This window comes from Homarus americanus, unplaced genomic scaffold (assembly GCF_018991925.1).
Source record: "Homarus americanus isolate GMGI-L3 unplaced genomic scaffold, GMGI_Hamer_2.0 scaffold14064, whole genome shotgun sequence".
NCBI classification, from domain to species: domain Eukaryota; kingdom Metazoa; phylum Arthropoda; class Malacostraca; order Decapoda; family Nephropidae; genus Homarus; species Homarus americanus.
This window is the reverse complement of record NW_024738975.1, coordinates 125,001-138,600: the sequence shown is the minus strand read 5'-3', so window position 1 is coordinate 138,600 and position 13,600 is coordinate 125,001. Positions and strand designations below refer to the sequence as shown.

The 13,600-nt window shown below is 41.2% G+C and overlaps 1 protein-coding gene across 3 annotated transcripts in view; it reads left to right on the top strand.

Annotated features, from left to right (window-relative positions):
* Positions 1 to 13,600, top strand: part of LOC121874400 (cAMP-specific 3',5'-cyclic phosphodiesterase 4C-like) — a 183,940-nt gene that overhangs the window by 49,739 nt on the left and 120,601 nt on the right. For all 3 annotated transcript variants that reach the window (XM_042378535.1, XM_042378531.1, XM_042378532.1), the window contains one exon: positions 12,289 to 12,390. In XM_042378535.1, the coding sequence (XP_042234469.1) occupies positions 12,289 to 12,390 (102 nt within the window). The remainder of the gene's footprint in view (positions 1 to 12,288; positions 12,391 to 13,600) is intronic.

Here is a 13,600-nt window from a genome sequence, read left to right as displayed (position 1 = left end):
ACGACTTTCGAAAACTGATGAAAAGAATGTTAATAGATTAGTTAGACAAGAACGTCGGCTTGTGAAGCCATGCTGAGGAGTCATTGATCAATGGAAGTTAACTTCTCCGAGTGGTTCGAATAGAGTTTGAAATGATTGCTTCAGTAATTTGCCTAGTATTGATGTTATTGGAGCTGATTGGGCGGTAGTTAGAGGATAGTGATCTATCCCCCCTTCTTGAAAATCATTATTACATTCATATATCAGGATTCTGGTACTACACCTGTTTTTGAGACATGTTAAACAACTTTGCTAAGGAGCACACTAAGCTCTTCTCGCACATTCCTTTAATACTCTGTAGAAATATCTCATCGGGACCAGGTGACTTATTAGGCTTTAAGTTTGTCTGTTGCTTACTAACATCGTTACTGAGTCCCTACTATCTCGCTTAATTTGTTTCTTCACTATCTCTGAATAGAGTCAGGCGCTTCGGAATATCATGTTTAAATTTTCGGTGGTGAAAACTGTTGAAAAATATTTATTCAAATTATTGCTCATTTCTCCGTCGTTATCAGTGAGCTCACTGGTATCTGACCGTATTGGTCCAATCTTTTCTCGTGTTTTAGTTTGATACATTTGGTAGAATCCTTTGGGGTTTGTCTTCGCCTCCCTTGCTATCCTTACCTCATTATTCCTCTTGGCTTTCCTTACCTCATTATTCCTCTTGGCTTTCCTTATCTCGGTTTTAACCCTACTCGCCAATATCTTATAATAATCCCAGAGGTAAATTTCGCCACGCTTTATCCTTCTACCTATAGCCTTCCTTTGGCCAATGATGTTCTTTAAATAATTATTTATCCATTTAAGGTCATTGTTGTCTGATCTGAGTTTTTTGTATGGTATGTTCTGCCTTTGTGCATTAAGTAACTCATTATTTAAATTGTCGTGAAACTCGGCAGTCTCAGATGTCGTTATCAGGTCGGAGTCATCTGTCAGGTTCACAGCCAAGCGCGACACCCCCTCTCTCAGCTGCCTCTTTAAACTGTCAAAGTTTGCCCTTCTGAAATCTGGTACTTTAGTGGAATTTTCCTTACGTCTGCCCTGAAAATCTAACTGGAATCGAATTTTTTTGTGATCGTTGTTTGCAAGTTCGTTCCCTACCTCGACCCTGCTAATGAGGTTTTCTCTGTTTGACAGAACTAAATCGAGTATATTATTACCCTGTGTGAGTTCGGTTATATGTTGACTTAGGAAACAGTCCTGGATCGTCTCGAGAAAATCCTCTGATTCTGAGTTACCCGTAAGGTCAGTCCAATCTATTTGGCCAAGGTTAAAGTCGCCTACTATACAGACTTTGTTGTGAATGGAAGTCCTGCGCATTTCATCCCAGATAAGTCGCTCATTGACTCTTTATCAAGATTGGGAGGTCTATATATTACTTCTGTGATAATTTTTCCCTACCGTCGCTTAATTCTATCCAAATTGTTTCTGTATTCCGCTCAGTTTTTATTTCCTTATTTATTTCACACTTCAGATTATCCCTAACATAGATTGCTACTCCGCCTCCTTTCCTGGTTTGCCTATCGGTATGGAACAATTTGTAACCCGCAATTTGGTATTCGACCGGCAACTCACGTGAGTCTAGGTTGATCCATGTTTCAGTGAATGCTATTATATCGATTTTTTTCGGTACATACCAAGGCCCTAATATCATTCATTTTGTTTCTCATACTTCTACTGTTCGCGTAGTATACATTTAAGTTAGTCGTGTTCTGAGTCCTCCCCTTACCGCGTTTAGTTTTAAACTCCGTTTAATTTAGTTTTGTCATCATTCCTAACACTATTTCCCTGTAATCTTTTACTTTGTTTACACTATTGTACCTGTAATACATAACACTACTGTACCTGTAATACATAACACTACTGTACCTGTAATACATAACACTACTGTACCTGTAATACATAACACTACTGTACCTGTAATACATAACACTACTGTACCTGTAATACATAACACTACTGTACCTGTAATACATAACACTACTGTACCTGTAATACATAACACTACTGTACCTGTAATACATAACACTACTGTACCTGTAATACATAACACTACTGTACCTGTAATACATAACACTGTACCTGTAATACATAACACTACTGTACCCAATACATAACACATAACACTACTGTACCTGTAATACATAACACTGTACCTGTAATGCATAACACTACTGTACCTGTAATACACTAATTACTGTACCAATGCATAACACTACTGTACCTGCAAATACATAACACTACTGTACCTGTAGTACATAACACTACTGTACCTGTAATACATTTACAACACTACTGTACCTGTGTGCATAACACTACTGTACCTTGTGCATAACACTACTGTACCTGTAATACATACACCACTGTACCTGTAATAACACTACTGTACCTGTAATACATAACACTACTGTACCTGTACCTGTACATAACACTACTGTACCTGTACATAACACTACTGTACCTGTAATGCATAACACTACTGTACCTGTAGCATAACACTACCTGTATCACATAACACTACTGTACCTGTAATGCATAACACTACTGTACCTGTAATGCATAACACTACTGTGTAATGCATGACACTACTGTACCTGTACATAACACTACTGTACCTGCAATACATAACACTGTACCTGTAATACATAACACTACTGTACCTGTGTACCTGTAATGCATAACACCGTAATACATAACACTGTGATACATAACACTGTAATAACACTGTAATACATAACACTGTACCTGTAATACCTTAACACTGTACCTGCAATACATAACACTGTAATACATAACACTATAATACATAACACTGTAATACATAACACTGTAATAACACTATACCTGTATTACACAACACTGTAATACCTGTAATACACTAACACTAATACATAACACTAATACTTTAGTACATAACACTGTAATACATAACACTGTACACTGTTTTAACACTACTGTACCTGTATATATAACACTAATACATAACACTGTAATACATAACACTGCAATACATAATACTGCAATACATAACACTGTGTAATAATACATAACACTGTACCTGTAATACATAACACTGTACCTGTATTACATAACACTGTAATACATAACACTGCAATATAATACTGCAATGCACAACACTGTAATATAACACTGTACCTGTAATACATGACACTAATACATAACACTGTAATACATAACACTGTACCTGTACTATAACACTGTAATACATAACACTGTAATACACTGTAATACATAACATAACACTGCAATACATAATACTGCAATACATAACCACTGTAATACATAACACTGTACCTGTAATACATGACACTAATACATAACACTGTAATACATAACACTACTGTACCTGTACTGTAATACATAACACTGTGATACATAACACTGTAATACATAACACTGTACATAACACCGTACTGTACCTGTAATATAACACTGTACCTGTAATACATAACTGTAACATAACACTGTGATATATAATACTGTAATACCATAACACTCAATACATAACACTGTACCTGTAATACATAACACTGTACCTGTAATACATAACACTAATACATAACTTTTAGTACATAACACTGTAATACATAACACTGTACCTTTAACACTTTCTGTACCTGTTAATACATAACACTATAATACATAACACTGTAATACATAACACTACTGTACCTGTAATACATAACACTGTGATACATAACACTGTAATACATAACACTGTAATACATAGCACTGTACCTGTAATACATAACACTGTACCTGTAATACATAACACTGTAATACATAACACTATAATACATAACACTGTAATACATAACACTACTGTACCTGTAATACATAACACTAATACATAACACTTTAGTACATAACACTGTAATACATAACACTGTACCTTTAACACTACTGTACCTGTAATACATAACACTAATACATAACACTGTACCTGTAATACATAACACTGTAATACATAACACTAATACATAACACTAATACATAACACTGCAATACATAATACTGCAATACATAACACTGTAATACATAACACTGTACCTGTAATACATGACACTAATACATAACACTGTAATACATAACACTACTGTACCTGTAATACATAACACTAATACATAACACTGCACCTGTAATACATAACACTGTAATACATAACACTATTTCTGTTTTTGTACCTGAATACACGGGAAAAAAAACCCACAGCCTTCACATGAGTCTATTTGGAGTGATTGCCTAAGGGTCATCCAATCCCTTGAGTGAGTGCAGGTAACAGTGCCCCTCGTCGCCAGGTGCCATGAGGGCGACTCTGGCGTAACAGTGCCAGGCCTCCCTGAGCTGGCACTAGGGCAGGCACCAGGGGACCCTTGGCCCTATGCCACTGCTATCTCTCTCTCTCTCTCTCTCTCTCATACTTTTTTCTTTGGCGAATGTATTAAAAACGCTCGTGTGTGTGAGAGTGTGTGTGTGTGTGTGTGTGTGTGTGTGTGTGTGTGTGTGTGTGTGTGTGTGTGTGTGTGTGTGTGTGTGTGTGTGTGTGTTAATAAGGGAGTTTAAGATAAAATAAGAGACATAATAAGAGTAATAATGAAGTAATAGGAGGGGAGAGGAGGAGGAGGAGAGGAGGTGTGACTAATGACGTAATTACCCTCACCCCTCTTCTCTCACCCCTCACCTTAATTGTTCCCCCCACACACTCATCATTCTGTCACTTTATGTAACTTGCTGACACAACCCATGACCCCTTTCACCCCTAACCTCTCATACCCATGACCACCATCCCTCACCTCACCCCTCCCACTCACCCACCCCTCCTCCCTGCCTCCCTTCACACCTTCCCCTCCCCACCTCCCTCCCTTTACCTCCCTCTCCCCCTGACCACTACATGAGCAACAGTTTTGCCCCTCGTGAATAATTAGCGGACGTGGAAGAGAGAATAGAGGGAGGGAGGTGGTGTGTGTGTGTGTGTGTGTGTGTGTGTAGGTGTGTGTGCGCGTGAGTTATGAGGAAAGGATGTGACCTGCTGCCATTTTCTCAACACTAGGGTCAGGGAATAACAACCCTCTAATATGGCTAATCCGTATGTAATTAATTTTTTTAACACCTACATCTGGTTGTGTTGAGGTTCATCTATTACTGGAACACTGGAGGGGGGGGGGGGTGGGATCTATCACCCTCCCAGTGTTACTCAAAAGACAATACAAAATACCAACTAAATAATTAAAAAAAATATAGGTAGTTTTATAATATATTACTTTATATAAAAATACAGGAAAGTTGAATGTGTATTTTGTGTAATCATGATAGCGTAGAATATGATGTCAATATTTTTTTTTTTTAAGAGATCATGTTTACCGGGTGTGATTTTTGACTTTGTTTACATTCAACTGAGCGGTTATACAACGATCCTTATCTGAAGTTCTCTTACACTGATACCATTTCTGTTCAAGTATCTTTTTCAAATTTAAATATCCTATAATAGTTTTTTTTAAGTGTGGCAATTTGTATAGACGTAAAAAAAATAATTGACTGAGATTAATTCAGTTTGTAAAGGCCGTTGAGGGGTGGGTCTTCTGAAATGCGAAAACGAACTAAACTTATTCACTTCTCAGAATAGTCCTAATTATCCTTGTACTTTTTTCTATTTTCGTGGTATTTTTATACATGAGTTTGCAATGTAAACTTTTATATATAAACTTTTTTCCTCTTGAGTCTTGAGGAAGTACAAGTAAATAAAAATATATTCAACTTACACCATCCATCAGTTTTCGTATTTTCACTTATCATAAATACTTCGTGTGTAGGTTTTATGTTAACCACACACACACAGACACACACACACACACACACACACACACACACACACGATGACTTTTGTTGAGTCTTTTCGAAATTATCTGATTCAGGTACACGAAGTTTGACGTAATTATATGAGTGAGGACCAGACCAGTGGTGAGAGAGAGAGAGAGAGAGATTCCGGGAACCTTGCCTCATGAGAGTGAAGCTTGAGAAATATAAACACATTTTTTCCTTCATCAGATGACTCATATCGTAGACATTTCAAACATATTTCATTTTGCGTTTCGGTGTAATTTAAATGGCTAAAATTATCCGCCAATGAAGAAAGAAAACATGTAAGGTATTAATCAAGTAATATAACTAACAACTAGAGACTTTTTCATAGGATATATTTATTGCCAAGTGAGAGTTACTGCACCTTGGGATTGGTCATGTCAAGGTGTATGTATGTGTGCAAGATACATACATACATACATACATACATACATACATACATACATACATACATACATACATACATATATTACATACATACAACCAAGACCCAAAAGTCAGTGGGTAGCGCAGTCCGTTTCTCAACTCTTAACAAAGATGTTTGTTTACATTTGGGGTCTACTCAAGTTGGCAAATCTCAAGTAGTCAGTGCTACCAACACCTTCGATCCACCGTGTTCGTGTTGGTACGAGTTGGCTTCACCTCAGGAATTACTTTTCACGCATAACAAACACCAAAGGCTGGGCTGGGTACTATCTCAAGCCATAGTGGAGCTTATCTTTCATATTAATTCAACTACGTGTAACAAAAGTGGCTGATGATGAGGGGGTGGATGGGGGTGTAAGGAGGGAGCGGAGGGGGTGTGGATGAGGGGGTGGATGGGGGGTGTGGGGGTGTAAGGAGGGAGCGGAGGGGTGTGGATGAGGGTGGTGACGGATGAGGTTAGGAGTAAAAAAAATAAAATAAAAAATAATAAAAAAAAAAAATAAATAAAAAAAAGTTAGGAGTTGGAGAAGAAATATGTTAAGTGATATATGTGTTATAATCATAGTACTGTATAATCAATAGTATAGTGGTGATGAAGCTAACACTGTAATACACTATAACCTAACTTACCTTACCATCCCTTTCCCCACCACCACCAGGTATTAGTGTTAAGGTGTTTAATCGCCAGGTAAATATAAGGAGAGAGAGAGAGAGAGAGAGAGAGAGAGAGAGAGAGAGAGAGAGAGAGAGAGAGAGAGAGAGAGAGAGTCAAATTTCTTCATTCCAACAAATTATTAAACTCCATTTTCTCTCATTATTAAAATCTCTCATGTGTAACAAAAAGAATCTCTCATTTAATCTCTCTAAAAACGCTTGAGAGACGGACGTGGCAATAATCAGCGTGACCTTACCTGTATCATGGCTTCACCTCATAGGAAAAATATTCAGGTGTAGTTTTGAAAGTTTTAATTTTGGTAATGGAGAGCAAAAGTATATTAAGTTTAAACTATTATGTAATTGTCTGAGTGAAGATATGTTTGGAGAGTGTATTCTGGCCCCTGGGAGAGTCAGGTGTTGAAAAGGTTAATTAATGAAAGTCAGGTGTTAGAAGAGTCAGGTGTTAAGACTGTCGGGTGTTAAGACAGTCGGGTGTTAAGACTGTCAGGGGTTAAGACTGTCGGGTGTTAAGACTGTCGGGTGTTAAGACTGTCAGGTGATAAGACTGTCAGGTGATAAGACTGTCAGGTGATAAGACTGTCGGGTGTTAAGACTGTCGGGTGTTAAGACTGTCTGGGTTTAAGAATGTTGGGGGTTAAGACTCTCAGGGGTTAAGACTGTCGAGGGGTTAAGACTGTCGAGGGGTTAAGACTGTCGGGGGTTAAGACTGTCGAGGGGTTAAGACTGTCGAGGGGTTAAGACTGTCGAGGGGTTAAGACTGTCGGGTGTTGAAAAAGTAAGCAGTGTTTTTCCGGCCAAATTTCTGCTGTATGCGTCATAACTCTTGCGTCGGGTTTTATGATTGCGTCAAATTAGTTCCATCAAATTATATGTGGTAAATCAAATTTAAAAACAAAGATCAGATTATCATAACATATCATCTTAAATAAACGGCACCGACTAATAGCAACATCAACATATATGGCTCATAGCAACATAGCAGCAACAATAACAGCAGCACATAGACAGCAGCATGGCAGCAATATGGCAGCACTGGTGTGGGTTTGTTAGCATGGCTCATATGGCCGACTGATGCTGCTGTCTTGCCTACCACTCCTCTACCTACCACTCATCACCCACTACTCACCACCTCCACCACCACCACACCACAGCACCACCACCACACCACAGCACACACCACCAACTAACCACCACCTACCACCACCTACTACTCCTCACCATTCACCACCACAACAACAACAACAACAACACCCCCCCTCATTCCTCCCCCTTCCGTCATTCAATCCCCCCTTACCCACACTCACTCCCCCTTAACCTCCTTATTCATTCCCCCTCTCCCTTCCCCCTCTCCCTTCCCCTCTCACTCATCCCCCTTCTCCCACTCTGCCATAGTTAAACATTCATACCTACTGTCTTCTCGTGTTGGTCCAGTGTGAAAGTGATAGAGGAAAGGCGAGAAGGAGAGGAGGAAGAGAAGGAGGTGGAAGAGGAAGAATTGGATGATAGGGTATATAAAGAGGATGATGGGGTGGAGGAAGAAGGGGAGAAGAAGATGGAGGAGGAGGAAGATGAAGGAGAAGAAAGAGGGGGAGATAATGTAAGAGGAAGAGGAAGATAGAGATGGAGAAAAAGATGCAAGAGGAAGAGGAGATATAGGAGAAAGATAGAGAAGGAGAAAGATATAATGTTGGAGGAAGATAAAGGAGGAGGGAGATAAAATGTTAGAGGAAGATAGAGAAGGAGGAAGAGGAGATGTAGGAGGAGAAGGAAGAAGGGAGATACAGAAGAAAGAAGGAAGATAGAGAAGGAAGAAGAGGCGTTAGTAAGGGTGATGTTCACTAACACGAGGCGACTCTAACAGGAAGGTGTGATATGAAGCGTTGACAACCCCTCACACCTCACTGGCGCCGGGAGATGAGAGGGAGGGGAGAGAAGGTAGGAAAGAAACGGAGAGGAGAAACAATAAATGAGACAAAAGAAAGATGGAGGATGGGGAGGAGGAGGAGGAAGAAGAGGAGGAGGAGGAGGAGGAGGAGGAGGAGGAGGAGGGCGGCACTAGTATAGGACAGGAAATGAACTTAAAAAAATTCATAGACATTTTAATGGAGTTTTTGTTTTTAATTTTTTTTTCAGAACTAAAAAAGAATTTAACTTAAGGATTTTTTTTTTGGTTGGAATAATGAAGAAAAATTCTCTCGGAGGGGTGTGGGGTGAGGTTGGGGGTGTGTGGGTGGGAGTTGGGGGGTGTGAGGGTGGGGTTGGGGTGTGGGGTGGGGTTGGGGGGTGTGGGAGGTGGGGTTGGGGAGGTGAGGAGGGAGGGAGGGGGTTGAGGGGGAGTGAGATACTGTGGAAGCTGTATATCTTTCCTTATTGTATTAGATGACTGAATTTATTAATACAGCCTCTTGGGGAGGGAGGGAGGGTGGGGGGAGGACTTTTTGGTAGTTGGTATCCAGTAATTAAGTCTTCTTGTTTTTTGTTTACCCCGTGGTTCCATCTTTCTTCTTTTTCTTATTTCATATTTCTTCTTCCTTCCGTCCTTCCTTCCTTCCTTCCTTCCTTCCTTCCTTCTTTCTTCTCATCTTCTTTCTCCTTCTATCAAACAATAAGCAGTGTTGTTGTGGTGGTGGTGGTGGTGGTGGCTGTTGTTATTGGTTGTGGTGGTGGTGGTGTTAGTGGTTGTTATGGTTATGGTGATTGTAGTCGTAGCAGTGGTGGTGGTTGTTGATTGTGATGGTTATATGATGATTGTTGGTAGTAGTGGTGGTTGTTATTGTTGATTGTGGTAGTTATGGTGATTGTTATACTAGTGGTTGTTGGTTGTGATTGTTGTAGTAGTAGTATATTGCTGGTTGTGATGGTGATGGTGGTTGTTAGTTGTGGTGGTTATATGACGATTATTGTAGTAGTAATGGTTGTTGTTGTTGTTGTTATGATGGTTATAGGAACAAAAAACACCTAATAATAATGTATCAGTATTATATAGTTTATCTTTTGACCATTCTCCAGGGGTCAGAGGTCAACTAACAGGTCATGTAGACGTGACCTAGGGAATGTTGTGGTGGTGAAGGGGAGTAGTTATTGTTTGTTTGTTTGTTTAGGGGTGTTGGTTAATGCCCCTGTGTTTGTTTATATCTTGTGTTTGTTAGTTGTCCCGGAAGCTGTTTGTCTGTCTGTCTGTCTGTCTGTCTGTCTGTCTGTCTGTCTGTCTGTCTGTCTGTCTGTCTGTCAATAATTTCGTCTCCGCTACTAGATGGTAAAAAATCTCTTGTTAACCGGAACACACACACACACACACACACACACACACACACACTCACTCACTCGTAAGGTGAACTCATCATCAATAACACCTGGGAAAGTGCGACTCAGGTTTCCTTCCATCATTAGCGAGGCAACAGCGGCGTCAGGTGTACTCGGCGGCTCTCTCACCTTCGTCGCCGCCACCTTCACCCCTCGACAGGTGATGGATAATGGTTATTGTCGTTTATCCTGAAGGTGGTGGGGGCGAGGTCTTTATGCCCTTGTGTAATGTTACTGTAGGAAGAGAAACTGGGAGGTGGGAAGAAAAGGGAGGAAGGAATGGGGTGAATTATGATACTAGAGAGAGAGAGAGAGAGAGAGAGAGAGAGTGTGTGAGAGAGAGTGTGTGTGTGTGTGTTATATAAGCGACAATTTATGATTTGGCTTACACTGCCCAGTAATACTTGAATAATCATGGCTAAGAACCCTATGATTGGCTGCTTACAACTCCCAGTAAACATTCTTGGTTTCGCTACTAGAGATTCTGTCATTGGCTGAGAGCGTCTAGTAAACAGTGAAGATTTATAACTACAGATGTTGTCATTGGTTGGCAGCTCTCAGTAAACGCTAGAAATGCTGTGATTGGCTGACACATCACGGGGAAATTATGTAGGGGCGTACCATTGTAACGAGGGGTAGGGTGGAAATATCACACTGGAAAAAAAGACAATCGGTAAAATGGAGTGTGGGGGGGTAAAATTATCACGGAGGGAGAATTATCATGGTGTAGGTATGTGACGGAAGGTGTTGGCGGGGGGGGGTGGGGGGGTGGGGATGTCACGGGTGAGGGAGAGAGAGGGGCTATATATACAAGACGTAACCTGCTAATGGGAATATTACCATGAAATAAGGCTCCCGGGTAACACCTCCTTGTCCCCCTTATAATCCTGGATATAGACAGCGAGGATAAAGGTACGACATAGGAGCATTAACCACACGAGGAACCAAAAATTGACGTAGTTATTGTGGTATTTTAACATTAATCGTCATAACGTTCCGATATCGTAACTTTAACCACTACATAAGATATCGTAGCATTAACCACTTCGTAAGACCAATGGATAACGAGACAATACAATGAAACCTCTATATAACGGATTTCGACTTAACGGACTTACCTTTTGCATGTCTAGTCCGTTAGAAGGAGGTTTTCATATATAACGGACTAACCTTTTGCATGTCTCGTCCGTTAGGAGGTTTTCATATATAACGGACTAGTCTCTCGTAGTCCGTTAGAAGGTTTCATATAACGGACGACTCACATATATTATAGAATCATAAATACTAAACAAATATCCCCGATTCTACTTTTTTTTCTGTAGAATGAAATTATTTAAATCCAGGTTGAGTCGTAGGTAAGTTAGTCAAGGAGAGATATTAATGCGAGTGTGACCTGTATATATATACTTCCTTGATAGTGATTTCTCGTGACCTTTGTAATTCCTTGACCTTTTGTGACGTTTGTAATGCCCCGATGGTGACCTATGTGACCTTTGTACTTCCCTGATGATGACATCTTGTGACCTTAACACTTCCTTGGCCTCTTGTGACTTTTTGACCTCTCCTTAGACTTGGAGTTGATGTGACACGATGACCTTTGACCCGATATATGACCTATTTTGACCCAGTTTTTTGCAACGTTGACGTAATCTGACTAATTATTAACCTCTTTGACCTGAATTCAATCTCCTTTAACCCCTAAAATAACTCAGAATTTTTTTTTAGCCCTTTTAAAATTTTCGGTGACCCGCCCTTGTCTAAATCTCTCTTATGTGACCCGCCCTTGTCTAAATCTCTCTTATGTGACCCGCCCTTGTCTAAATCTCTCTTATGTGACCCGCCCTTACCTAAATCTCTCTTATGTGACCCGCCCTTATCTAAATCTCTCTTATGTGACCCGCCCTTAAATCTCTCTTATGTGACCCTGCCTTTTCTAATCGCTTGTTTTGCCCTTTTTTACAGACATGGGGAAGACCTGATAGTGACGCCCTTCGCTCAGATCCTCGCCTCCCTCAGGTCTGTCAGAAATAACTACATCAACCTGACCAACGTCTCCACCTCCAAGTGAGTACCCGCGTCTTGCTTGTTGCTGTGTGGGGTGAGGACAGGGGTGTGTGTGGGGGGGGCAGGTGGGGAGGGTGTGTGTTGGGGGGGGGGAAGGGTGTGGGAGGGGGCAGGGGTGTATGTGTGTGGGAGGGGCAGGTGGGGAGGGGTGTATGTGTGTGGGGGGGCAGGTGGGGAGGGGGTGTGTATGTGTGTGGGGGGTAGGTGGGGAAGGGTGTATATGTGTGTGGGGAGGGTGTGTGTGTGGGAGGGGGGGCAGGGGTGTGTGTGTGGGGGGGGCAGGTGGGGAGGGGTGTGTGGGGAAGGGGCAGGTGTGTTGTGGGGGGGAGGCAGGTGTGTGTGTGTTTGGGAGGTGTTTGTAGAGGTGTCTGTTTGGGAGGGGTATGTGTGGGTGAGCAGGTGTGGGTGTGGGGCAGGTGTGGTGGGGAGATATATATGTGTGTGTGTTTGTGTGTGGGGGGAGGGGTGCAGGTGTGTGTGGGGGTGCAGTGTGTGTGTGTGTGTTTGTGTGGGGGGAGGGGTACAGGTGTGTGTAGGGGGCAGGTGTGTGTGTGTGTGTTGTGTGGGGGGGGTGCAGGTGTGTGTGTGTGTTTGCATGTTTGTGCGGGTGATGTGTTCGTTTGGCAGTTATGTGTGTATGTGGGTGGGAGGGTGATATGTGCTTGGCAGGTGTGTGTGTGTGTTTGCATGTTTGTGCGGGTGATGTTGTTTGGCAGTATGTGTGTGTATGTGGGTGAGGGTGATATATACGAGTATATGTGTGTGTGTGGGTGGTGATAAAGGGAAGAGAGAGAGAGAGAGAGAATGTGTATGGGGATGAGTGTTTACTTTGTGTGTGCTTGTTTGTTTAGGAGATGCGTGTGTGTGTGTGCGTGTGTGTGGGGAAGAGCATGTTTGTTGATGTTTGCCGTAATGTGTTTTTGTGTTTGTGAGAGATAGAGAAAGGTAGGTGTGTGTGTGTGTGTGTGTGTGTGTGTGTGTGTGAAATAATATAATAATAATAAACGGTTTATTGAAAAGTTCTGCAGCCCGAAGGTTGAAAATATACATTGGACATAAATGATTTATTACATACATTGGTGGTTTAACAAGAGCCTTCATTGAGAAAGGTGAAGGAACATATACAGTGAACATACAGATTAATGTTTACACACGTAGATCATGTGAGCTGAGGTGTTGAACAGCAGACACGTAGTGTAGTAACTCCTCA